This window comes from Canis lupus, chromosome 1 (genome assembly GCF_048164855.1).
Source record: "Canis lupus baileyi chromosome 1, mCanLup2.hap1, whole genome shotgun sequence".
Classification (NCBI taxonomy): Eukaryota; Metazoa; Chordata; class Mammalia; order Carnivora; family Canidae; genus Canis; species Canis lupus.
Window position 1 is genome coordinate 112,759,126 of NC_132838.1, and position 27,443 is coordinate 112,786,568.

General features: G+C 51.3%; 1 protein-coding gene across 4 annotated transcripts in view; it reads left to right on the forward strand.

Annotated features, from left to right (window-relative positions):
* The window catches only part of GRIK5 (glutamate ionotropic receptor kainate type subunit 5), a 52,095-nt gene that overhangs the window by 22,175 nt on the left and 2,477 nt on the right, over positions 1-27,443 (forward strand). For 3 of the 4 annotated variants that reach the window (XM_072776216.1, XM_072776218.1, XM_072776220.1), the window contains 7 exons: positions 12,512-12,628; positions 12,830-12,939; positions 13,380-13,553; positions 21,621-21,786; positions 22,996-23,221; positions 25,069-25,197; positions 25,293-25,414. In XM_072776216.1, coding sequence (XP_072632317.1) covers positions 12,512-12,628; positions 12,830-12,939; positions 13,380-13,553; positions 21,621-21,786; positions 22,996-23,221; positions 25,069-25,197; positions 25,293-25,414 — 1,044 coding nt within the window. The remainder of the gene's footprint in view (positions 1-12,511; positions 12,629-12,829; positions 12,940-13,379; positions 13,554-21,620; positions 21,787-22,995; positions 23,222-25,068; positions 25,198-25,292; positions 25,415-27,443) is intronic. The other variant, XM_072776212.1, reaches the window with a different exon arrangement.

A 27,443-nucleotide genomic window follows, 5' to 3' on the forward strand; every position in this document is an offset into this window, starting at 1 on the left:
CAGGGGGCTGAAGGGGGTGTGGGGGCAGGGGAATGTGTTCAGAGTGGAGGAAATGGCATTTCTACAAGGGACATCAGGGTGAGGGAGAGTGGGGTGCCCTGGAAGGGACCTGATTGTAGGTGGGATTTGGATGGAAGGGAAAAGGGAGAGAGGCAGGGTGTGGGAGGTGGGAGGTGAGGATAATGTGGAAAAAATATTTTGGAGTCAGACCAGTCTGGGTTTGAATCCTCAGGTGAGTTGTTTCTCTTTCCTTAACTTCTCTTTTTCTCCTCCTGTGGATGGAGATGGTGATGCCTCACAGGTCTGTCAGGAGGGTTTCAGGAAACAGAGACAGCACCAGACATGTCACTTGTCAGAGGCAGGGGATCTCAATGTGTATTCCGTCTTTTCATTCCAGGCAGGAAAAAGCCATGTGGGCAAGTACCTGGAGGCAGGACTGTCCTATGCTAGACAAACAGGCTCCAGACACCCCAGGCAGGTGTACATATTAAGGACCTGTGGCTGCGAACAGTCAGGGAAGCTTTGACATTGGACTTGGCTGAGGGCATCTAGGATCCTTACCCTCCTGTCTCTTCCATCCCAGAATTCACTGCCTCCAAGCCCCTGAATGTCACCAGGGTAGACTTGAGAAGGCCGTTTTGCATGACAAGGGCAATTTATTCCTTAGGGCACCGATTTTCAAAGGCTGTTTTGACTGCAGAACCTTTTTTCCCCCAATTGAAAGTACCCTCAGAACCCCAGACAAAGCAGAATAGCTCTGGTGGAGGGAGGGGTAGGGGTGTCCCTGGGGTCCTGGTGGCTAAGTCTCTCCCACCTCACCCCATGAGCAGGCCCGAGGCACTGCCCCACGGCTGCCAGCCTATTTGAAAGCATCTATCCTGGGTGGATTTAAAGGTCCCAGAGCCAGAGTCTGAGAAGGGAGGGGGCATGGAGCACTGTCGGCCCAGCACCCACCCGACTGGCCAGCTTCTCCGTGACTTCCATTTCCACGTCCTAGTCTTCAGTTATGTAGGTTCAGAACTTTTAACATTCATCAGGGTCCCTGGAAGTAAGCCGACTGCGGGCGAGTAACCCCCAACCAGTCACTATAAATAGAATACCAGTTTATTCAACAAAGAAGTAGCGGGATAGTCTGATTTATGGCCACATGACCTGGGGGAAGAGTCTTAACCTCCTGAGCTTCAGGCCTATCCTACAGCATGAGCTAGGATCGGGCACCATGGTGTCTGGGGCGAGCATAGCACAGAGGCTGGGGGGAGCTTTTCTGATGAGCTGCTGTGATTGTGATCTTGAGTCCTATTTGAATCTTGGCTCTGCAGCATACTAGCTGTGTGACCTTGGGCGAGTTACCAACCACTCTGTTAACATCATTTCTTCAGCAGTAAATTGGAGGAATAAGAGTGGCTAGTACACACCACTGTCTTGAGCATGAAACAAGTTATTTCTGGGGCTCAGAATGGAGCCCGGAAGGTAGTGTGTATTATAAGCATGTGTTCTATTTATATTCATATTAACATATTAATAAGAATACTAATAATACTGGTATATATTAATAATACCGACGTGGCCAATGCATACATTCATGTGTTTGTGTGTTCCCTAGCCAGCTAGCATTTACTGAGGGCCTACTGTATACCAGGCCCTGTGCTACACCCTGGGGATACAGTAGTCAGGCCTGGCCTTGCTCTTACTGAACAGGTTGAAGAGTTTGGCCATGAGCAGGGGGCTCACAGCATATGCCCCCAAAGGTCTCAGAATCACTGGGATTGGGGGTGGGCAGCAGGATGACCTGCAGGGAGGTATGGGGATAGCAGAGATGGAGACAGGGGGAGGCTTGTGAGCACCAGGGCTTGGTGACTGCCCGGGGCGGGGGGGGGGACACGGGAGAAAGGACTGAGTTTCTCTGTTGCTGTTGCTTGGGCAGCTGGGTGGCGGCGATGACATTTAGGGAGAGAACACTGGAGGAGGAGCAGGCTAGGAGCGCGAAGGATGGGCGGGGCTTGGCCCTGCAGAGGCTCAGCTGCCTGCTGCCCGTGGGATGGCCGAGTACACGGAGCTTCATGCGGGTACTTGCCATGGCCTCCCAGCAGCGGCAGCAGCTGCCTTTGTTGACACCACACCACATGCCAGAGGCTTTTGAAGTGTTACTTAAAGGTCCTAAAAATCGCAGTCTTCCCACTGCTGCTCCGGGGCTCAGAGGGGAAGGAACTTGCCTCCCCTCACCATGGGGCGCAGCCAGGTGTGTCTGACCCAAGGCCCTTCCCAGACCCCCAGCAGGTCCTCAGGAAGCCCAGAGTGTTCCTGATGATGTACTCACACTGTGCCAGGGCCTTGGCTAAGCTTTCTGAACTGTATGAATTCCACCCCATGAGGAGGGCCTGGTATTAGCCCTGTTTTCTGTAATGGAGAGTGAGACACCAAGGTACCATGTCCAGGCCACACGGCTGGTGGCTGTCACAGCCAGGGCTGGCCCCCATCAGGCTGGCCTGGTGCTGACGAGTGACTTCCAGATGGAAGACGGCCCAGGGCACTGGAATCTCCCCAGTCACCCCACCCGTCCCTAGGCCAGTCTTAAATTCTAGTCCCTTTATTCCACCCAGTGGCCATTGCTGGAATTGGCTTCTCCCTGTCCTTACTGCCATGGCACGAAGTCAGGCTCTCACCAGGCTCTTCACTGACTTCTTGGCCTCCCATCTCTCTCCATTCTGGTTTGTCCTCCAGTAGGATCTCCTGTGGTACAAGTCTGGCCTGTCATTCACATGGTGTAGCCAGAACACCTTCCCACCCCCAGGAGAAAGCCTGTGCTCTCTGGCCCTTCTCTCAAGGGCAAAGCAGATATCTTAGGTTGGTCCAGGGAAGCAGACCCTGAGGTAGACTTTAGCAGGCTGAAGGCCCACTTGGAAATCAGCCCTGTGAGGGAGTGAAGGAGCAAGCCTGGGCAGAGGAGGGAGTAGAGTTGCAGTGCACTTAGACTGGGCCTCAGTTGGCCATCAAAGCTCCCGAGGTGAGGGGGCAGGCCTGTAAATGCCCCACCAACCTGTCATGGGAGGGGGCTGTCCTCAAGGAGGCTCTTCCAGCCACCAAGCGGAGAGTGATCCCCACCAGCACGCTTGGCAGCTGGATTAGTGAGTGCCCGATCCTGAGGGAGGGGGTCTGAGTGGCCTCTGCTGCGGCTACTACAGCCATGAGCTAGTTAGGAGTTAGGAAGAGCCAGCTTCAGTTGTCTGCATTCCCATGAGATCCTTGAGAGGCACATCATGTCTCTGGACTCAGTGTCTCCTCTTGAAATGGGGATGATATTACCTTCACAGGGTTTTGGAGGGGGTGGTGAGGGAGAGTACAAGGCCCTAGAGCAGAGCCTGGATCATGGAGGCCTTGTGGACAAGGAACTGGGATGTTATTTTCACTGTGTGTGAAGCCAGTGGAAGAGTGTAGGCAGAGAATATGCTGTGATCTAATTTGTTTTTTCTCTTTTTATTGAGGTCAAATTCACATAACATAAAATTAACCATCTTGAAGTGTATAATTCAGCGGCAAGTAGTTTGTGCAGCCATCACCTCTACCTAGTACTAAAATGTTTTCTTGACCTTCTAAAGAAATCCCCATAGCCATTAAGTAGTCAGGTCCCATTCCCCTTTTCCCCAGCCCCTGGCAACCACCAGTCTCTCCATCTCCGTGGATTTACTTATTCAAGATACTTCCTACAAGTGGAAGCCCAATATGTGGCTTTCTGTGTGTGGCTTCTTTGGTCCAATATCACATGTTCAAGATCCATCTATGTCATAGCGCGGATCAGCGCCGCATTCTTTTTTTAGGGCTGAATAATGTTCCACTATATGGACATATGACCTTGACTAATTTTTAAATCACTTTAAAATGATTGCTCTGGCTACTCTCTTGAGCAATAACTGTAGTAGGACAAGAGTAGAGACAGGATGGTCTGGTTAAAAATCCGTTAGAGGGTTGAAAAGACAGAAGATGAGGGCTCGTACTGGAGTTGGGTGCAGTTGAGAGGGAGAGGGCAATCAAGGGTGATTTCAGGGTGTGGCCTGAGCAGCTGAGTGGGTGATGAGGCTGGCTCCCACCCTGGGGAGGATGTGGGAGGAACAGTTTGGTTTGGGTCTGGGGAAATAAGGGTTATCTCTGGGCGTGGATCGCTTGGGGTGACTAACATTCGAGAGGAGAAATATGGATTTCATTGTGCAGCTGAGCGTGAGTTATTTAGCTCAGCCCCTATTTGGGTGGTTTCCAGTTTTTGCTGGTATAGACGATGCCACCATCAGCTGGGCCTGTGGATTTGTGGGTGTATTCCTAAAGGAGAAACTCCAAACTGCGGAAGCGCCGGGTCAAAGAGTACGAATGTGTTTTAAGCAGAGACTGCCAAATGGATGTTCAGAAAGGTTCCACCAATTTATATTCCCCCCAAAAGTGCACGGGAATGTCACATTTCCCACACTCTTGCCAACAAGCGGTATAATCAATCTTTTGGAAAAAAAAAAAAAAAAACTCTGCCGATCTCAAAGGCCAAAAATAATACCTTATTTTTCCCACCTAAACAGAACATTACCTGGCTGCATACTAATCCCCATGTGGATAGACTGTAGTTTATTGAAGCATGTTTTTGTACTTAGTTGTTTCCAGGTATTTTTATTTGTTTGTGTAGATATAAACAATCAGAAGCAAATATCTTTATGCACAAATCTTTGTACTGCATTGCAGCTGATTAGGACCGATTCTCTGAATAGAATGACTGCATAAAAGAGGACCCTTTGTATGGCTTTTGTTATATATTGTTGAACCGCTTTCAGAAAAGCTAGAGCAGTTTCTATACAGGCTTCTTCTCACACAGAGGATTTTGGTTGGCTTTTGGAGATTTAGACATCCCACCCCTCAACCCACTGCCATCATTTTTATAGATGATAGGTCACTTTGATTTTTCCTGTTTTGCCTGGTGGACCACAGTGAGTCCTATGTAGTTGGGTGATAGAGTCTAAGCCCAAGCTCAACTCAGAACGGGCCTGCTAGGTCCACAGACCCACCCTGAGTTTTCCTACATCCCATTGTATAATTGGAAGAGGCATACATGACAACCAGCAGAATCCCACACTGGCTTGCTGACCCATATAGTCAGGGCCATTATGGTAAAAGAGCCAAGTGGAAGACCCTAGAATTCCCTGCCTTTCCCAGGATAGTAATCCAAAAGCAGTTCTACATCCTTTGGGGGAATTGCAGAGATTAGTGCCACCATTAACGGCTTGAAAGAAGCAGAAGTAGTGATCTCATCTACCGTCAACTGGGCGATTCGGCCTATGCAGAAGGCAGATGGATCTTGGACAACTGTGGATTATTGTAAATGTAATCAGGCAGCGACTCCAACTGCAGTCGCTGGCCCAAATGAAGTCTCTTTATTGGAGCAAGTCAACAAGGCCCTTGGCAGCTGGTGTGTGTTCCTGATCTGGCAAATGCTTTTTCCTGAGGCCCACCAAATGCCTCAGTCTCGTCTCAGGGTGACATCCCATTCCCTCGCCTTCTGCCATTGCACAGGCCACAGAGAATTTGATCCTGGCAGTGGCCCCGGGTCATGCTGGTCCACTTACCCTGGCAACATTACACTGATCGGATCTCGGGAGCAGGACGTCACATTTAAAGGGGTTGGCAGTAAACCTGCTGCTGACATCTGGCAGTCAGGGTCCAATCTGAAGACAAAAAATAGCCCCAGGTACTTGAACAGAATCACATCAGCTACTTGAACAGAGAGGATGTGATACAAAGAATTGTTACCTAGGTGTCAAGCTGGTGAGCCAGATAACTGAAAGAATAGAAAGGAAAGTGAGGGGTTACAGGTTCAGGGCTGCAGGAAATGGCCGCCACCCTGAGGCCTAAGAGGACAAGAGAGGCAGTTGGAAAAGGGGAAAACCTAGAAACTCGGATAAGAGGTCCCACAGAACTGAAACCCAGACCTCTGAGAAGGGGCCACTGTTTGGTACTGGTGACGTATGGTGGGGTTGGGGATCTGGGCGTAAGTTGTGTGCTGCTTCAACCTGTTTACTAAACAACCAACATGGCTTTTCATCTTGAGGGAGGCCTAGAGCACACGAAGGCTCTGCAGCAAGTCCCAGCTGTGTGCAAGCTGATCTGCCACTTGGGCCTGATGCCCCTGCAGGTCCAGGGATATGCAGGGCGCTGGTGGCAAATAGGGACACAGACACCCAGAGGTGACTCACAGCGGAGACCTCTGGGGTTTTGGAGTGGTTTGTGCTCTCTTCTGTGGCTATCTAGTCTCCTTTTGAGAAAATGCTCGTTACTGGGCCCTCCTAGAGGCTGAATGGTGAGTGACCATGTGGCCTGTGTCCTCTGGGGACCTGGCTGTTGTCATTTCTGCTTGAGTCGGGGTCCTGCCAGGAGACAAGGCAGGCCAAATGTTTGAATAAAGAGAATTATTTACTAGGAATAAAGTTGTTAACTAGGTAACTAAGAAGGTTAAAGTTGAACCTTTAATACAGGGATCAGCAAGCTTTTTCTGTAAAGGCCAGATAATAAGTAGGTTTGGCTTTCAGGCCATAGTGTCACCACTAGTCAACAAGCAGTCACAGGTGATACCTAAACAAATGGGAGTGGGTATGTTCCAATAAAACTTTATTCACAAAATCAGGCATTGGACTTGGCCTGATGGCCGCAGTTTGCACACCTTTGCTCTCAGGTATTGTGGAGGTCACAAGGCGGGAAATGGCTGCATCCCTAGTTCTGAAGGGACAGAGAGAGGAGCTGAAATTACTGGAAACTTAGAGGAAGGTGCTCACTGGCTGGCACTGGTTTCCCGGAGAGGGGCTCAGTGAGGTCGGTTCTGCAGGGAAGCCACAAACTGGATTCATGGATTCATCTGCAGCCTCAGGACGAATAGCTGCTGCAGGGGTGGAGCACCTGCACCACCAGGTGGGGGAGGCAGGGGCACACAGAGGAGCAGGTCCCTTCGCCTTCCTCCAGCATTGCAGCAGCCCGCTAGCGCCCTCTGTTGGCAGAGTCTGACCCTGAGCTGCCGGCGAGGCGGAACCGTGGTTTGCGTGGAGCAGGGATAGGGGGCGAGCTTGGGGCTGGGGTGGGATGCATGCTCACAAGTGCTCTGGTTGGCTTTTCGGCATTCAGACAGCCTCCCCGTCCCGTCATTTCTACAGATGGCTCATCATTTGGATTTTTCCTGATTTCATTCCAGAGATTAAATGTCAGCGTCCCCTTGTGGAGGTAAACCTCTAAGAACTAGATGACTCTGCCAGGAAATCAAGGGTGAGGAGGAGGAGGGAGAAGCAGAGCTCCAAAGGCCCTAAGGAGATCGTAGAAGGAGATTGCAGGGTTTAAGGATTCATCTGTCCGCCTTCAGAATTAAATCTAAATCTGCCACCTGACTCCACCACTACCTAGCCCCACCCCCAGAGGTATTTCCACGGACTTCATTCTGTCCCTGGGAACCCTGTTTCCACTGTTGCCCCCGTGGTCTGTTCTCACAGTGGCCAGATCACGTCATCCCCCTGCACACACCCTCCGATGTGACATCCTCTGTTGTCCTTGGAGTAGAATCCAGTCCCCTTCCCATGTGTGCCAGGCACTGCAGGGCTCCAATCCTTGCTCTACCCTCCCAGGGGGTTCCAGCCACCCGGGACACTATAAGTCCCTTCCCATCACAGGGGCTGTATGTGCTTGTCTCACAGCCTGGGACTTTCTCCCTGGTTCTTCTTGGGCCTTGCTCCACACTTTGCTTCACTCAAGACTTCCCTGCAGTGGGGCGGGGTGGGGGTGGAGGGTTGGGGTGGTGGTGTCCAAACTAGTGTCTTCCAGCAGTCTCCATCATGTTGCCCTGCTTTGTTTTTCTTCATAGCACCTGTCGCTATCCACCATTATATGTTTATATTCACTGCTGGGTTCCCAGAGGTAGAACCATGTTTGGTCAGTGTTGGGTGTTCTGTAAATATTGGTCAAGTAGGTAAATGAGTGGATGGCCAGAGAGAATAGGCAGAGTGGCTGCAACGGGGAGACACAGGGCAACATGGTGGGTGTCTTAGTCTGTTTGTCCTTCTGTAACAGAATACCACAGACTGGGTGGCTTACGAGCAACAGAAATTTATTTCTCACAGTTCTGGAGGCTGGGAAAGTCCAAAATCAAGGTGCCAGCAGATCTGGTGTCTATGAGGGGCCTCTTCCTGGCTCACAGATGGCCATCTTGCTATGCCTATATGGTGGAGGGATGGAATGGGATGAGGGCACCAGTTCTATTCATGAGGCTCCAGCCTCATGACCTCCTCACCTCCCAAAGGCCCACCTCCTAACACTGTCATGTTACAGGTTAAGATTTCAACATATGAATTTGTACATACGCACTCAGTATGTAGCAGTGGGGTGGGGGCTGAGTGGGGCAGGGCCTCAGTGGGCCGAGTGAGAAGAGTTGGGATGACAGTTTAAGGAGAGTGGGAGTTGTTGCCAGGTTTAAGCAGGGCTGCTGTGACTGGGCTGTAGTTTGGGGGGTCCCTCAGGCAGCTGGCTGAGCTTTCCAGTCCTGAGACATGGTGGTCCGGGCTGGAGCAGAACAGTGAAGGTGGAAGAAGTGATGGATTCTAGAGGTGTCTGGGGAGCAGAATCAGGAGAGCTTGAAGATGGAAGCAGTGAGGGGTGGGGGGATGTCAAGGATGCCTGTCTGCTTCTGCCTGGGACAATGCTGGGCAGAGGGTGGAGGCTTCTGCCTAGGTTGACATGGATAGAGGGTGAGGACTGAGTTTGCTGTGTGTTGACGAGAAGTTCAAATTCACTCTAGTCATTTGCAAAGTGCCCATCTCCCGAGCTCCCCAGGACCAGAGAGGAGTCACACACCTGGGCCCTGACCTCAGATGCCCCCGGCCATGGAAGGTGGGGAGAGTGGACAGGTGAAGCCCCTAGAGGGGTACTGGTTCTGAATCCCGGAATCAGCGGGGGCCTCCATTTCTTCACATGTAAAATGGTGAGAAGGATGGTCCCTCTGACAGGGTTGCTTTGGGGACTATGTAAGCTACTCTTGGGAGGGAAAGCCCTAAAATGGTGGCCAGGAGTCACATGCTGCATAAGTGTTAACCTCTGCAGCCATGTAAGGTTCCATAAAGCACAGGGAAGGAGAGCTTTCTCTGTCTGGGACATTCTGGGAGGCCCCTGGGGGAGGGGTGACATTCCTGGTTCTTCAGAGGATACATGATGTGTCCAGCTGGGCCTGCTTTTCCAGGTTTAGTTGCAGAGGCAGAGACGCGAACGGATGTTTTCCAAACTGAGCTAAATGCTGTGATAGATCAAAGGGTGTTGAGCATGTGGGGGATCCATAGAAGGTGCTGCAGAGGAGGGAAGCTAGGGACCCTGTAGAAGTGGGTGAGATCCAGTTCTGCAGGGCAGAGTGGGATGCCTCGGGCAAAAGGAATGGTGTGTTCAGTGATGCAGAGGCCAGAAAGCAGCTGGTGTGAGAGAGGGGGCGAGAGGCCCAGGAATATTTTAGGGAACTGTAACAGCCCTGGGTGCCATTCAGAGAGGCCAGGCTTGGTCAAAATCCAGCAATATTTGTTGGGAACCCCTCTGTAGATCCTGGGGTACACCTCTAACCAGATAGGCAGGGAACTTATAATTTAGTAGGAAAGCTGGTCCATTAATAAGCAAACAGGCAGGGTCATCTCCAGGACTGCTAAAAAGCAGAATATAAAGCAGGGTAATGGGTAATACAAGAGAGAAGACCCTGGCATAGGGGTAAATGGCATCTAGAGGCCTCTGTGGGGAGGCCTGAAGGAGTGAAGTGTGAGCTAAACTTCGAGTGGTGAGAAAGAGCTACAGAGGAGCACATGCAAAGGCCCTGAGGTGGGGAATGAGCCTTCTGTGTTGAAGAGCAAAAGGCAGTCATTGTGGCTGCAGCCAAATGGGTGAGGGGAGAGGGCATGAGGTGAGGTCAGCAGGCAGGTGGGTCTCAGATCATCTAGGGCCTCTTGGCCAGGAAAAGATTTGTTTTAGGTTCAGTGCAGAGCCACTCGGGGCTCTTTAACAGGGGACTTTCCCTCTGGACTGTGGGGTTCTGAGTGGTGGCCAGGGGGCTGGTGAGGTAGCTGATAAGGTTATCAGAAGAGAGGGAAGCCTGGGTAGCTCAGTGATTGAGCATCTGCCCTCAGCTCAGAGCATGATCCTGGGTCTGGGGATCAAGTCCGACATCCGGCTTCCGTCGGGGAGCCTGCTTCTCCCTCTCCCTATGTCTCTGCCTCTCTCTGTCTTTCATGAATAAATAAATAAAATATTTTTTTAAAAAAGGATTGTCAGGAGAGAGACTCTGATGGTCAGGGCCTGGTCAGAGGGGATGGACGGAAGTGGACAGACCAGAGTTCCTTCCTACTGGAAGAGATGTGGAGAATTCGGGAAAGGGAAAGAAGCAGGTTTGGCCTAGGTATTGGCTCGAGGCAAGGTGTCCAGAGTGGGTGAGGAGGCTAGTGAGCCGAGCATGGATGGAGCAGAAAGGAGGGAGCAAGTGGGCTCCCTGGACTAGAGTCCAGCAGCGCCTTCCTGAGCCCTGTCTGCAGTGCCACTGACTCCTGCTTTCCGAAGTGGAGACTCGGGCCCCCATGGAGGGCCTTCCCAGGGCACACATCCCGTGGGTGCATAAAAGTAATAGGATTCCTGTAATAGTGACATTGCTCCTGGCAGTTCACCTATTAGTCATGAGAGTGGCAAGATGCTCCTTACTGTCACCATCAAGAATTCCCAAGGGTATGCCCCAAATTTAGCCAGGCTCTGGGCCCCTGCCGCACCCTCCCAACTCTGGATCCTGCTGTGGGGCTGTGCCCTCTCCCAGCTCTCACGTCACCCTGGAGCTGGTGCTATCTCCCTCGCCCCACACTTGTCTTCTGACCTGCGCCCCAGTTCTGTCCACACCTGTATTACCTCATGTGCTCTCAGTCTCAGCTGCTTCTGTGTGAGTGTGTGTCTCCTCCTGGGCCAGTGATCCAGGACCTCTTCTCTTATTTCAGCCCCATGGGTAGTCTCTGCTTGAATTTAGAGTCAATTCGGGGATCCGGTTGAGGCCTGAGGGATAGTCAGTAGGCCTGGCAGGGGTATCCTGGGAGCCAGGTGGCAACCCCAGGACCAAGAGAGCTGTGTGAGACATCTCGTCCAACCCCCACCCCCATTTTGCAGATGAGCAAACTGAGGCCCAGAGACGCGGAAGCCCCTGCCCGAGGTCACCCAGCGAACTCAGGGCAGAGCCGGGGCTCCCCATTCCCGCACCTGGCCCTTTCCAGCGCCCTGCCCTGCCCTGCCTGCTCCGTCATGTATGTACGCATGTGAGAGCCGCGTGTGCCTCTAGGGAATGCCCCTCCACCCTGTGTCTCCACTCCTCCCTACACTGTGTGTAGGGCAGGAGTCTGTCTGCCTGCATCCGTGCTGGTGGTCCGCCTCTGGGTCAGCCTGTGTCTTAGCACGTGTGTGTGGATGTGGTGTGGTGTGCACATGTCAGTGGTGGCATACACATGACCGTGGGCAGTGCTCACGTGTGCAGTGTGTATGTGTGCCTGTGTGGCGGGAAGGGTGTGCAAAGTGCTGGGTGTTTCCCAGGCTTATGTCTGGCCCACAGCTAAAGGCCGGCTAAGTCCACTTGGGCTAGAGCAAAAATGATCCTTTTGGATTAGGGATTCTGGGTATGCCAGCCAGACCCTAACCCAAACCCTTCTCTCTGTCTTGCCGCACCCACTCCCCACCCTCACTACCTCAGACCTGGACCCTGGGTACCCCTCCCCCACTCAAGACATGTAGCTTCCCCCAAGGTCATTATGTCAGTTATGCTGGGCGCCGGTCCTATGTCGGGGCAGGGGTGCCTTTATGTACACACTTAAGTCACCAGTGCCTGCCAGTGGCAGGAGAGGTCCCATCTCTGCCTTAAGGTCCCTTGGCTCCTGCCTTTACTGACTAGTGCCTTGGCCTCTCTGAGACTCAGTTTCTCCATCTATAAAACAGGGCTAATAGTGGCCCTTCGGGAGCTGTTGGAAGGAAGATTCAAGGCAATCTATAGAAAGTGTTAACTAGGGTGGAGCCTGGTGCAAAGTCAGTGCAGAGTAAATGTTCCATGTTGTTAACTGTAAAGACAAGAGAGGAAACCAAGGCCTGAGTGGGTCAGCGTCCTGGCATCTCAGCATCAGTGGCAGGTGCTCTCTAGGACCGAGCAGTGAAGGAGGTGGGAGATATGCAGGTCCCCAGGGAGTTTATAAAGCAGGGCCTTAACAGTGAACTTGACAGGATGAGGAGGGGCAGCCGGGCAGGGAAGAGGTCACAGGAGCGTCTTCCCGCAGACATGTGATGACAGGGGTCCGATTCTGGCCCCAAGGTGCTGCTCTGGAGATAGCGCGGGCTCCTGGCCCCTTCCGTCCCCCTCCTTTCTCTTTGCTGGTCTCTCGGTAGCTCTTTCTGTGCATTTCTCCCTAACTGCCCGTCTGTCTCCCTGGCCCACCCCTCTGCCCCTGCCCTGCTTCCCCTCCAGCAGAAGGCGGACCTGGCTGTGGCTGCATTCACCATCACAGCTGAGCGGGAGAAGGTCATCGACTTCTCCAAACCCTTCATGACCCTGGGGATCAGCATCCTCTACCGAGTGCACATGGTACGGCTCCTCTGGAGATGTGGAGGCTGTGGGGCAGAAGCTGGCTGTGGGGCTGACAACTGTGTCCCCCCAGGGAAGCAGATGCTGTGGGCTGGACCTTCCTTGATGGGCTGTTTGTGCTCATGGGCACCCAGCGGGTCAGGGGCTGGGAATGTGACTCAGTTTGGGGTGGCTCTGGGCCTCACTCCCTCTTCCCCCCAGGGCCGCAAGCCTGGCTACTTCTCCTTCCTGGACCCCTTCTCGCCTGCTGTGTGGCTCTTCATGCTTCTCGCCTACCTGGCCGTCAGCTGCGTCCTGTTCCTGGCTGCCCGGTGAGTCCACTGCCTGCTGCCTGGGAAGAGGAGGCGAGGAAAAGGCACAGGCCAGGGCGTCTGGCCAACGCGCACTGTCTGTCCAGGCTTTGGATTTCCGTGCCCTCCTCTCGCCCTCTCTCCCTGTCTGCAGGCCCTGTCTTACCCTGCAGCTCTGACTATTGCTCTGGGGTTCTCTCTCTGGGCATCTCCCCTTCCCATTCTCTCTCTCTCTCTCTCTCTCTCTCTCTCTCTCTCCCTCTTTCTCTGTGTCTCTCTGTGTTTCTTTCCACCTCTTCTCTGTGTATGCGTCTCATTCTGTTCATCTCTCTCTTTTCCCTCTTTTTTCTAACTGCCCCTCATCTCTTCTCATCACGGTGTCTCTGCCTCTTTCCTCTATTTCTCTCCTCTTTCTCCCTCCCTTGGCTCCTACCACCCCTCACTCCCATGTCTCTCCACAGGCTGAGCCCCTACGAGTGGTACAACCCACACCCGTGCCTGCGGGCGCGCCCCCACATCCTGGAGAACCAGTACACGCTGGGCAACAGCCTCTGGTTCCCCGTGGGGGGCTTCATGCAGCAGGGCTCAGAGATCATGCCCCGGGCGCTGTCCACACGTTGTGTCAGTGGAGTCTGGTGAGCAGCCTTCTGTCTGTCCCACCCGGGTGGGGAGAGCCCCATCTGTGTCCTGGGTGGATTCCGGTCCCCCTCCGCCAGCTGTGTGACAGGGAACGGGGTGGGGAGAGCTGAACCCCAGCCCTGCCTGCTGCGAGCTGTGTGACATTGGGTATGCCACATTCCGCCCCCATGCCTCAGTCTCCTCATCTGAAAAACGCAGATAAAAATGCCCATGTCTCAGGTTGTAAGGATTCAGTTGGGCTGATATACAAAAGTGCTTCTGCTGACATGAGGATGATGATTGGAGCAGCATCAGCGTGGCTGTTGCTGGCCTGCACAGACCCTGTGGTCACAGAGACCTGGGCAGCCTTCACTGTCTAGGGATACCTGCTCCCTCAAATTCCCTTAGGGACCCTAGTAACCTGGACAGAGCTTACTTTATCCCCATGACAAGCTCCAAGAAGCCACATGTTGGACAGTGGACACTGTCAATTCATGTCCGTTTGGCCCACCGTTTTTTAAACATTTGAATTAGTAACATTTAAAAATTGGGCAAATTCATTCACAAATCCAGGTTTCTCACTCTTCTTGAAAATTCAGGAGCTATGATAGCACTAGACGAGCCAACCTTCTCCTGGGTTTATGCATTAGAGCACTGAGACCACACACTCCTCCAGAGGCAGGGCCGAGCTAGGCTGGCTTCCTCCCCAGGGCCCCCAGCTCCAGCACCGATTAAGCCCAGCCCTGCTCCCTAGGGCCTTCTTAAAGACTGTCTTCCTCATCTTCTCCCTGTCATTTAGGATTCATTATGCATCAACAGCCATTCAGCAGATGCTTCTCAAGCCCCTCCCTGTGTCAGGCCCTCAGGTGAAGCATCCGGCCTCAAGAGGCAGAGGAGCCAAGAATAAATAGCTAAACGAATAAACACAGGAACGTCATCTTTTATCCCAAGAATAAATAAATCCCAAAGATGTCGTCTGATCCAAAACCTGTTCAAGACTAACGTTTAATGGGTGGCAGGTTTTCCTCTCCCAAGTGAGTGGGACTAACCCCCTCATATAGTGAGTCGTTAGCAACTCGCTTGGTCCACTGGCTTTGCATCTTTTGAGTCTTGATGACAGTTTTTTAACATTTCGGGTCTGGCATCGTTTCAAGTGTCACGTGCTCTGTATTAGTTTCCCATTGCTGCTGCAAAAAGTATACAGGTTTAGTGGCTTAAGACCACATAAATGTATTTTCTTACAGGTCCGGAGGTCAGAAATCCGAAATCTCACTGTGCTCAGGTCCAGGTGTTGGTAGGGCTGGCTCCTTCTGGAGGCTCCAGGGGAGAATCTGTTTGCCTGACCTTCCTGGCACCTAGAAGCCACCTGCATTCCTCAGCTTATGGCTGCTTTCTCTGTCTTAAAAGCCAGCAGCATAGCATCCTCCTATCTCTCTCTCTGGCTCTGATCTCCTCTTTCCACTTATAAGGACCCTGGCTGGCCCGCCCCCCAAATAAATAATCCAGGATAATCTCTGCATCTCAAATCCCCTAACTTAATCATATCTGCAAAGGCCCTTTTACCCCATAAGGGGACATACTCGTGAGTTCCAGGGCTTAGGATGTAGACATCTCTGGTGGCGGAGGTCCTTCGGCCTACCACATACACCAGTTGCCACTTACTGATGGTGTTAATATAATGAAATATTAGATACAGGCAAACTGTGCTTCTGAAGCAAACAGAGCAGGGGGAGAGAGAACAGTAGGGAATATGAGCGCTCAGGGAAGCCTCCTTGAAGAGGTGACATCTAGCTGAGTCCTAAAGGCTAAAATAGAGGCCTCCCTGCCCAGGAGAGGGAGGAGCATTCCAGACAGGCTAGGTGCTGTGACAAATCTGGCTGGGTCCTCAGGTCAGGTGGTGGACTGGTGACCTCCTCTCTGTGGGCCATCCCTTCTGCTCCTCGGTCAGGGACCCCTTCTCCAGCTGGGCATTCTCTGCCTGTACCCATCACCATCACCCTGGAAGCCCCCAGTCACACACCCCTGGACCCCCCACCGGAGACTTTGACCCCAGCTCACTCTTGTCTTCACCCTCTGTCCTCTCATACATTCACTCGATCACTCGGCCAGCGGATGTCTCAACAGAGGTTTCTTAGTCTCTAAATGTGACCCCAGCATGATGACTCAGCAGTCCGATGCCAGTAGCCTTGGGACTTGGCTGCCAGCGGGGCCCAAACTGGTCTCCTGGACCCCTCATCTTTGGTGTTTGTTGGGGCTACAGCCTCCTACCCTACCCAAGGGCTCACCATCATTTAGGGCAGCCCTGCCTCCAATCCATGGTTTTGAGGTTATGCCCGACCACAGCCCCACTCTACCTTGCCCTCTCTCACCCAGCTTCTCACCCCACACGAGTGATGTGTCAGTACCTCCAGACCCAATGCCCTTGATTTACCACGAACGTTTTGTAACATCTGCTTTCCCACCCTGATGAAATTCAAGGGTAATATATCTACTTACACACCTGCCTACACATGATTTAAAACAAATTGGTAATACGCCCTGATTGCAATACAAAGGGGAGGAAGGGAAGTGATCTATGATAGAATAATATAATAGCAATGCATAAATGCTTGGGTGGGGCCCTGCCAGAAGACAGAATGCAAGGCTCAGACCAACTTATTACGGGCACATTGGGAATTACGAGAATTGAGACCATTTAATAGAATTGTGTCGACCCCTGAGACTTGACACCTTAAAATAGTTGGTAAATGAGTATGTTTGTACAAATACAAATCACCATGAGCATGATGATTTACTACCTCAACTCCTCCAACAGTCTTGGTTTAGTGATTCAGAAACCATGAGGAGGGCTGCTGTCAGAGACCTGAGTTCCAAACAATGAAGGGTTTTTGGCAAAGTTTCAAACACAACATCCAGTTGTTCCTCAATCTGAACAATAGATGCGCTTCTGGAAACTTCAGTTTCTGTGATCACCATGCAAAAAACATTTTTGGTTTTTATCTACCATGGAGTTAGGCTCAGATCATCATGTACTGTATTTTTCTTGTTTAGACTGGGCTGCGTTGCTGCATACCTGTCCCTACCCACCGACACCGGGAGCCACCAGGGTGCCCCACACCTAACCAAGTGCCCTAGGGGGCTCTCCCCACCAGGGAAACCCCTGCTCTGTACACTCTGAGGCCTTCTCAGCCAGCTCCAGCTCCCTTTGTGTTTTGGAACTGACATCAAATTCTCCCCTCCAGACCCCCTCCGTGTGTGCCAACAGCACCCCCAAACACAGCACACATCTTTACTCCCACATCAGACTCCCCATCTGTGCTCCCCTGTTCCGTGTCAGTGAGTGGCCTCTCCCACCCTACCTCCCCTGCAGTCCCCACCACCAGTCAGTCACGCTGTATCCTTGGGGTCGAGGTGGTGCCTGGTGTGTCCTAGGCACTGAATCATTCTGTCTTGAGCAAATGACACTGGCCCTTGGGGTTGATTTGAAGAGACTTGGTTTCCAGGGAGTTGTGTCAGACCCCAGGTCTTTGTGTGTCGGGTTTTGACTTTCTTTTGCAGTAGGCTGTATTATTCATCCCTCTGGCTTCCACTCTACCCCCACCCCCATGCCTAACACAGAACTGTGCATGTGTGCTCAGGGAAGGTTAGCTGCTGTTTTCCTTATTCCCTGCTAGGGGAGGACGTGGTCCAGAAAGCCCCTCAGCTTCTCCCTGTCTTCCTGCCCCACAGATCTGTACCCTCTGCAGGGAGCCACTTTCACCTGCCAGGCAGGAGGACAGAGAGGGTCAGGGTAAGACCAGTGGCTGCTCTTGGGCTCTGTGGCGAGGTCGATGGGTACCTTCTTCTCCCAAGTCACCAAGACAGTGAGGGCATACGCTTGCACCGCATTCATTCTGTGCCAGACGTGGCTCACTCTTAAAACAGCCCCGTGAGGGGCAGCCTGCGGTTGTACTTACTTCCCAGATGAGTCCAAGGTCACACAGCCAGGCAGTGATAGCTCCAAGATTTGGGGATTTTCCAGAGATCTTTCTATTATTGATTTCTTGTTTAGTTCCATTGTGGTCAGAACATTCTCTGAAGGATTTTCATCCTTCGAAATTTATTGAGACTTGTTTTATGGCTCAGCAGATGGTCTATCCTGGTAAGTGTCCTACGTGCACTTGCACAGAACTTGCTGTTGGTGGGTGCAGTGTGCCATAAATGGCAATTAGGGCCAGTAGGTTGATAGTGTTATTCAAGGCTTCTGTATCGATACTGATTTTCTGTCTGCTTGTTCTATCAATTATTGAGAGGAGGGTAAAGCTCTACCTGTAATTGTGGAAAAATCATATCTATTTCTCTTTTCAGTTCTAAGGGTTTTTGCTTCATGAATTTTGAAGCTCTGTAATTAGAGGCATAAATGTTTAGGATTGTTATGTTGTCTTGATGAATTGATCCTTTGTCATTATCTAATGCCTCTCTATTCCTGGTAACGTGCCTGTTCTGCAGTTACCTTATTTGATATTAATATAGCCACTCCAGCTTTCTTTATTTTTTTTTTTTAAGATTGATTTATTTGAGAGAGTGTATGTGTTAGCCGGGTAAGGGGCAGAAAGAGAATCTCAAGCAGACCCTGCACAGAGGACTGAGCCCCCCAGGCGCCCCTAGCCACCCCAGCTTTCTTATGCTTAATATTAGTATAGCATATCTTTTTCTATTCCTTTGCTTCTGACCTACCTGGATCATTATATCTAAAGCAAGTTTCTTATAGGCATTACATACTTAGGCCTTGGAGCATGGGCTGGCAAATTTTTTCCATACTGGGCCAGATGGTAAATACGTTAGGCTTTGCTGGCCATCCAGTCACTGTCACAACTACTCAGCTCTGCTTGTATTGTGAAAGCAGCCATAGATGATGCATACATGAATGAGTGTGGCTATGTTCCAATAAAACTTTATTTATGGACACTGACACTAAAATTTGCATTTTATATGTCATTTGTCATGAAGTATTGCTCTTCTTTGAATTTCTTTTTAAACGTTTAAAAATGTGAAAACCATTCTTAGCCTGTGGGCTGTGCAAAAAGAGATAGCAAGACAGATTTGGCCCATGGGCCATCGTTTGCCAACCCCTGGTTGAGACCATTTACCTTTAACACAATTACTGTTATGGTTGGGTTTAAATCTTACTATTTGCTTTTAATCTGTCCCATCTCTTTTGGTTCCCTTTTCCCTCTTCTACCCTCTTTTGGATTTATTGAGATTTTTATGATTCTGCTTCATTAAGCATACTTCTTTTAAAATTTTTCTTGGGATCCCTGGATGGCGCAGCGGTTTGGCGCCTGCCTTTGGCCCAGGGCGCGATCCTGGGGACCCGGGATCGAATCCCACATCGGGCTCCCGGTACATGGAGCCTGCTTCTCCCTCGGCCTGTGTCTCTGCCTCTCTCTCTCTCTCTCTCTGTGACTATCATAAATAAATAAAAATTGAAAAAAAAATATTTAAAAATTTTTCTTAATAGTGGCTTGCTCTGGGTTTACAATATGCAACTTTAGTTGATTACAAAATACTTACAGCAATATACTTCTGTCCCTCCCTCCCATCCATCGAGCTACTCTTATCATATATATTACTTCTATCTTATGAACCCCACAACACATTAGGTTTATATGTGTGTGTGTGTTTGCTTAAACAATAAATGTCCTTTTTCTTTAAAGATTTTATTTATTTATTCATGACAGATACAGAGAGAGAGAGGCAGAGACATAAGTATAGGGAGAAGCAGGCTCCCTGTGGGAAGCCTGTTACAGGACTCCATCCCAGGACCCTGGGATCACAACCTGCACCGTAGGTGCCCCAACAATAAATGTCCTTTAAAGACATTTTTTTGGAGTGCCTGACTGGCTTAATCAGTGGAGCATGCAACTCTTGATTTGTTGAGTTTAAGCCCCACATTGGGTATAGAGATTACTTAAAAATAAAATCTTTAGGGTTGCCTGGATGGCTCAGTTGGTTAAGTGTCTGCCTTCAGCTCAGATCATGATCTGTTGGGTGCTGGGATTAAGTCCTGCATTAGGCTCCCTGCTCAGTGGTGAGTCTGCTTCTCCCTCTGCCCCTTATTCTGCTCATTCTCTCTTGCTTGCTTCCTCTCTCTCTCTCTCTCTCTCTCTCTCAAAATAAAAAAAGAGAAATCTTAAAATAAATAAAATCTTTTTTAAAAAAAGTAAAACTATCTTTAAAATGAGGAATGTGTCTTTTATATATACCCACACATCTACTATTTCTGTGCTTTGTGTACATCCAAATTTCCATTTAGTATTATTTTCCTTTTACCTGAAGAACTTCCTATAACATTTCTTTTATTTAAAAAAAATATTTTATTTTTAAGTAATCTCTACACCCAACATGGGGCTCGAACCCACAATCCAAGATCAAGAGTTGCACGCCCCTCCAACTGAGCCAGCCAGGCACCACTCCCCATAACATTTCTTGAAGTGTAGGTCTGTTAGCAATTAATTCTTTCACCTTTTGTTTGTATGAAAATTTTTAGTGTGTTTTCTTGGAAGGATCTTTTTGATGGATATAGAATAGTAGATTGACAGGTTGTTTTTCTTTTTCAGCAGCCTATTGCATTATCTCCTGTTACACTTTCTGACAAGAAGTCTGTTGTCACTCTTTTTTTTGTTTGTTTGTTTAAGGATTTCACTTATTTATTCATGAGAGACACACAGAGAGAGGCAGACACAGGCAAGGGGAGAAGCAGGCTCCGTGTGGGGAGCCTGATACGGGATTCGATCCCAGGACCCCGGGATCACGTCCCGAGCCAAAGGCAGATGCTCAACCACTGAGCCACCCAGGCACCCCTGATGTCACTCTTATTTTGATTTGTTATGCATGTTTTCCCTCTTTTGGCTGCCTTTCCCCCCCAAGATTGATTGATTAGAGAGAGAGAGAGAGAGAGAGAGCATGCACAAGCAGTGGGCACACACATGAGGGAAGGGCAGAGGTGGAAGAGAATCTTAAGCAGACTCTGCACAGAGCACAGAACCTAATGCGGGGCTCAATCTCACAACCCTGAGATCAGACCTGAGCTGAAACCAAGAGTTAGACAGTTAACTGTGTCACCCAGTACCCTGTTTCTTGCACCTTTGTATATCTGGCAATTTTTTACTGGATGGCAGACACTGAATTTTACATCATTTACATTGTTGAATGTGTTACTTTAAAGAGTCTTAGACTTTCTCTAACAGGCAGTTAAAATTCTTGTGGGTAATTTTGATCCTTTTCAGACTTGTTTTTCAGCTCACTGGGGCCAGGTCTGGCATAATCTTTATTCTAGGGCTGACTTAACTCTATTTGTAATGGGTTGTCTTTGGGGGTCTTTACTGAATATCTCATGTATTCAGAGTAGTGAGATCTCACTACTGGAAGGAGCTCAAAAGATTCCCAGCGCTGTATGAACCCTAAAAATTGTTGTCTTTGAAAGCAGTTCTTCTCTGGCCTCTTGGAGTTTGACCCTATGCATGCACGGATCAATATTCAGCCAAAGATTTGAGGGGGCTCTGTGCAGATTTCTGGAACCCTCTTTTTCTGTGCCACTCCCTCTTCTTGGTTTCTCTGTCCCACAAATTCTAGCCACCTTGGCCTCTCTGATCTCCACCTCTGCAACTCAGTGTGATTGCCAGACTGGGCTTCCCTTCCTGGCATTGCAGTCTATAAATTAAATTCAGCTAGGCAGCCTGGGCAATGATAAGTCTCACTTCATTGCTTTTTTTTCCTCAGGGATTATAGTCCTGTGATGCCTATTGTCCTGTGTCTTTAAATAGTTTTCTCTATTCTGTTCAGTTTTCTAGTTGTTCACAGTAGACAGTATGTTCAGGATATATTATTCTCTTATATCTGGAAGTGGAAGTCTCTGGAAGCAGTATTAAACCCAGAGAGTCTGGCTCCAAAATCTGTGCTTCCAGCCTTCCCACAAGTCAGCAGTCACTGAGCCTTCCAAATGCTGAGGTCGTTGAGATGGGCGCCACCAGCAGGGTGCATGGCCACAGTGGGAAGGTGGCAGGCATGGCTCCAGACTGTGGCTCAGTCTTTCTACCCCTCAGGTGGGCCTTCACCTTGATCATCATCTCCTCCTACACGGCCAACCTGGCTGCCTTCCTCACCGTGCAGCGCATGGAGGTGCCCGTGGAGTCAGCCGACGACCTGGCAGACCAGACCAACATTGAGTATGGCACCATCCATGCTGGCTCCACCATGACCTTCTTTCAGGTGGGGCCTTTGAAGTTGCCTGGGCTTGGTATCCCTACCATGTGTAGATGCCCAGGGTGGGGGCTGGACAGGGCCTCCTGGGTCATGACAGTCAGGGAGGCTGCGGAGCAGAAGACACTCTTATGGTGTCACAGGGAGTGTTACTGTCTGGCTGGAGGAACTAGACTCTCACCCAGGGAATAGAAAGGAGATGTGGGATCTAATGTTATATCAGTGCTAGATGGGCCAAATGGGGTTAGGGAAGCTGCTAGAAGTGTTAGACTTAGGAAAATGGGCCAGCCGAGAGGAGGGCAAGGCCCTTTAGGGTGAAAGGAGCTTGTCACTGTGTATAATGGGGTGGTGGGAAGGAATCACAAGGAAAACAAGCCTGGCAAGGAGGTTTGCGTGACTGTAGAGGTCCTGAATGCTAGGATAGGGCTGAGATTGGAACCTGTAAGTGGGGAGATAGGAATGGTAACCAAACAGGGGTGATCCATTTAGAGCTGGAGGTTCCCTCCAGGGCAGGTGGGGAGTAGACTAATGATTTAAGGGAGGCTGGAGCTGGGAGGGGCCACTGGTCGAAGCACGGAGAGGAGGGGTGAACTCCCAGATGTCCTAGGTGGGTCACAGGACCAGTTCACAGATGGGAGCCCAGAGAAGTAGGTTTGGGAGATTGCTGAGCCCTGGGAACTAGCCTGTGGGGTACATAGGAAGAACAGTGTCTGGACCTCAGAGCAAAGGAGGGCACATGTCGCAAGTAGTGGCGGGGTGGGGCATTCCCCAGAAGGTTCCTGCAGGGTCTGAAGGAAGTAAACTGTCCTATTTGGCACGGACACAGGTCTCCCCAACCCAGGTGGGTCCTGGTAAATTTGGGGTTGAGCTTCTGCACATAAGGCCTGGGAATGATGGGAAGACAGGGTTGGGTGTCAGGCCAAGCCAGGCCCAGGGGTGGAAGAGAGAAGACAGGCTGGAGAACAGACAGTGGTCCCTTCTTCCAAAGCCTCCAGTCCTCAGGGATCTCGCTGGGCTGGTGGGAGTGTGGATGACTTGGACCTGGCCTCGAGTGGTCTGTCTTGTTCTTCTCTTCTGACTTTGGCTCTTTAGTCTTCCTCTGGTCTCCTTGCTTGCTCTCTGGTTGAGAGAAACTTCCTATAGGGCAGGGGACAGGGCTCAGGGGAAAGATGCTTGCCGCATGCCTGACTTCCCCTTTTGCCACCCCCCTATCCCCAGAATTCGCGGTACCAGACATACCAGCGTATGTGGAACTACATGCAGTCAAAGCAGCCCAGCGTGTTTGTCAAGAGCACAGAAGAAGGCATCGCCCGCGTTCTCAACTCCCGCTACGCTTTCCTGCTTGAGTCCACCATGAACGAGTACCACCGGCGTCTCAACTGCAACCTCACCCAGATCGGGGGCCTCCTCGACACCAAGGGCTACGGCATCGGCATGCCACTGGGTACGGAGTGGTGGGCCTGGGAAATGCCGAGGGAGCCCTGGGCATCTGAAACAGGGCCATGTGAGCTGGGGACTGGGCCAGGCGCCCCCTGTCATGTGCGGCCTCCTGGCTGCAAGGCCTTGGGCATGTGTCACCATCCTGAACCAACACACTAGGCCTGCAAAAACGGGCCTGGCAACAGTCAGTTCCAACCCTGCATGGCCATTGGGGGAACCCAGTGAGACTGCGTACAACCCAGTACTTATGAGCCATGACACTTGCCACCTTCCCCTTTGGCCCAAGGACCCTCTTGAGGGTGAAGACCTGGTTTTATGTACTTCATGTTCTCTGCATGGAACCCACAGCTGGGCTCAACACAGGTGCTCAGAATAGGGATGATGGATGGGAGGGAGGGAGAAAGGGAGGTATGAGGGATAGGTGGGTGGATCTGCCAGGGGGACTTAGACTTGCTTTTCCAGGACCCAGAGCTGAAAACCCACCAACTTTATCACTACATCTTGACATCTTGGTTTTGAAATCCATCTCACTACTTCTCACTGCTGTGTTAGTTTTCTATTGCTGTGTGACAAATTACCCTAAATATTAGCAGCTTTGTGCTTTGTCTCAGTGCTGTGCCGGGGAAGCCGTGTAGCCTGGTGCTTTGGGGGCCAGGCTCTGGAGTCACACTGACCTGGATTCAAATTCCAGCTCCTTCTGTGACTCTGTGCCTGACCTTAGGCAAGAATGTCACCTGCCTCATCCAGAAAATGGGGGGGAGGGGGGCAGTAACACTTAGTAATACCAGGATCATGAGGGACTTGAATTAACATCTGTAAACCAAGGGTCTGGTGCATAGTAGGTGCCTGATAAATACGAAACACTCTACTCGCCCATGTCCCTAGTTCCTAGCCCCTGGTAGATGCTTAAGAAGTGTCCTAGTGAATGAAGAAATGAGTCCAGGATAGGACACATGTAGGGTATTCGGGACCTAAGGATGGTTTAAGACAAGGATCCGAGGGTAGGGAGGAGAGGTTGCCTGGGGTTGAGGCCACGCAGAGGAGAGATGTGGCCGGAGATTCATTCACTTGGCAGATTGTCTGATGCCCTATTGTGTGCCAGGCACTGCACTGCATACTAGAATGCCTCAGCAGGGAGCTGCCAGCCTTCAGCCTCCTGCCCTTGACTAGGGGCACTGACAGCAAGCAGACAATAAACACGTGGCTTTATATCGTGACACCGGGGGGTCACAGCTGCTCTGAAGTAAATTAAGGGGAAGAGACTGACAGGGAGTGGGGTGCTTGGTGCCATTTTAAGTGAGGCTGATCAGAGGAGACCCTTTGAGGTACCATGTGAGTAGAGCCCCAAGTGATGTGGGGAAAGGAACCTTCCAGGCAGAAGTCCTATGGTAGGATTGTGTCTGGAGGAACAGCCAGGAGGCTGGTGTGGCTGGAGCTGAGAGCCCCAGGTGGCCGGGGTCAGTGAACGCAGGCCCTTTAGTCTGAGGGAAGGCCTTGGTTCTCTCTGCATTGGAAAACCATTGGAGAATTGTGAGCATGAGAGAGGCGAGATCTATGGCTGTGTTTCTGAAGTTGTCCCTCTGGTTGCCATAAAGAAGAGCCTGGGTGGGGGGTGAGGAGAGCTGCAGGGAGGGGGCCATGACAAATGTGACATGAGGTATAGTGGGGGCTTGGCTCAGGCTGGTCACAGGAGAGTGGCAAGCAGTGGTCAGACCTGAAGGTGGACAGAGAAGCCCCAGGGGATGTGGTGGAGGCAGAAGGAAGTGTCGTGGTGAGGGAGCAGTTGTGGTTTGGGTGGGCAGGGCTCCAGGGCCCCAGCGGCCAGTCCACTCCCTTGTATGTCTGGTCCAGGCTCCCCATTCCGGGATGAGATCACCTTGGCCATCCTGCAGCTTCAGGAGAACAACCGGCTGGAGATCCTGAAGCGCAAGTGGTGGGAGGGGGGCCGGTGCCCCAAGGAGGAGGACCATCGAGCTAAAGGTCAGCTACCCCACACAACTTGCCATTCCCAAAGCCCCCCGAGGTCCCTGTGCCCACACAGCCCCAACCCCCTGGCTTTCCCCCTCAACCCCCAGGTTTGGGCATGGAGAACATTGGTGGCATTTTTGTTGTGCTCATCTGTGGCCTCATCATTGCTGTCTTCGTGGCGGTCATGGAATTCATATGGTCCACGCGGAGGTCGGCAGAATCCGAAGAGGTGAGGAGGTTGGCGAAGGGTGTGGGGGAGAAGTGGGGTGCCAGGGCGGAGGGGCATGGAGGTTGTGACCTGCACAGCCTTCCTAGAAGAATAGCAGAGGCAGTGAGGGGCAGGGAGGGGACCTGAGAGACCCCTAGGGTAGAGGGGGTCCGAGAAGAGGCAGGTGCAAACAGAAGGGAGAGGAGAGCGAGTGTGAGGAAGGCCAGAGGAGGGAAGCAGGCATGGACAGAGATGAGGATGAAGGGGAAAGGAGGGGAGAAGGATGTGGGGAGGCAGGGGGTGAAGCAAGAGGAATGAGAGGTGGTGAGCAGGCAACGAGTGGGGCTGGTCTCTGCTCCATGGGGCCTCGCTGCTGCCCAGTGGCACTCCTCCATCTCCGGACCCACACGTGCCCCTGCACTCCTGCACGTCCCACCCCCCTCTCTCCTCTAGCTCCGGGCCCATCCCCCTCCTCACCTTGACCCATGACCTTGCTTCCACGTCTCTGAGGAAAGCATAGGAGTCAGAGGAGAGCATACAGACCTCTCCACATCTAGGCACCTGCCTGCTTTCTCCACCCACCCAGTCAGTTACTCCAAGGGAACATGCATACTCCCAGCTAAGGCACCCTTCCCTGTGCCCCCATCTCCTCTCTTCCCTCCCCAAGGACATCCTTCCATGGTTTTCCATCCTTCCATGGTTTTCCCCCCATCCCCGAATCATCCGTTTCCTCCCCTCTATTGGATCAAGGCCGTCAGCATACAAACCTGCTGTCATCTTCTCCATCTTCTAGAAATTTCCCTGACCCCGCTTCCCCTCCCAGACACCACTCCACTTCTCCCCTAACCTTACACACTTGAAAGTGTTTCTCCCTGCTGCTTCAGGTCCTCACCTACATTCACTCTTGAGCACACTCCCATCCAGCTGTTGTCCTCACCTCTGCACTGAAGCCACTCGTCACCCGTGACCCACATCCAGAATCCACTGCAGGAATGTCAGGCCTCATCACATGTAAGCTAGTGATAGGCTTCAGCACAGCTGATTGCTTTCTTCAAAACCCTCTGTTCCATGCTCATGCCTCACTTTGCTCCTTCTTCTGTGGCCAGTCCTTTGTTAAGAGGCTCTAGGGCTCCTTCTTGGACTCCTCTGGCTTTCTCCACCCCTTTGGTGATCCCATCCAGCCAAACGGTTTGTAAGACCACTGCTATGCTGACAACCTGTATTAGTTATTTATTACTATATAACACCCTAAGATTTAGCAGCTTAAAGCAGCACACTTATGTCAGCTTACAGTTCCCGTGGGTCATAAATCTGGGAGCACCTTAGCTGGGTGGCCCTGGCAGCCAGGGTCTCTAGTGAGGTCCCGGTCATGCTGTTGGCTGAAAGACTGCCTGGAGTCAGAGGGTCCACTTCCAAGGTGGCATGCTGTCTCCAAATGTACTTGTAGGATTTTGATTTCTAGAGGTGACTAAGTGATGACACGGAGAGGCCAATGCCACTGAGAGAAGATATTTTATTACTTACATTTCCCAGGAGGGGTCATGCCACACCACACAGGGCCACAGGGGAAGCATCAGGATTGTCAGGAGCTGGAGCTGGGGAAAAGCCTAGGCCTCAGACTTCACTGGGGTTTCTGCATGAAGGCAAGGCAGGCAGGGAGAGCAGCTTAGAACTGGCTCGTGTGGGTAATGTCAGTGGGCTCTAGTTGTGTGTATCTGGGCCTGGGTGATTTAGAGCAGCTAGGGTGTGGGAGTTACATCAAGTGGCGGGGTGGAGAGGTATTGGGATTGGTTGATTTGCATGAAAGGTGGGCTCCCAGCCCTCTGCTATCCCTAAGAGTTGTCTAGCTCTGGGAGGACCAGTCTCTACCTGGCCAGCAAGGTTTTTAAGATGTCAGAACATCCTAGGATAGAATAAAGAACATGATGAATACACACTCCAATGGCAGTTGACAGGAGGCCTCGGGACCTCTCCAGAGGGCTGCTTGGGTGTCCTCACACTGTGGCAGCTGACTTTTCCCGGAGCGAGTGATCCAAGGGTGAACCCAGCA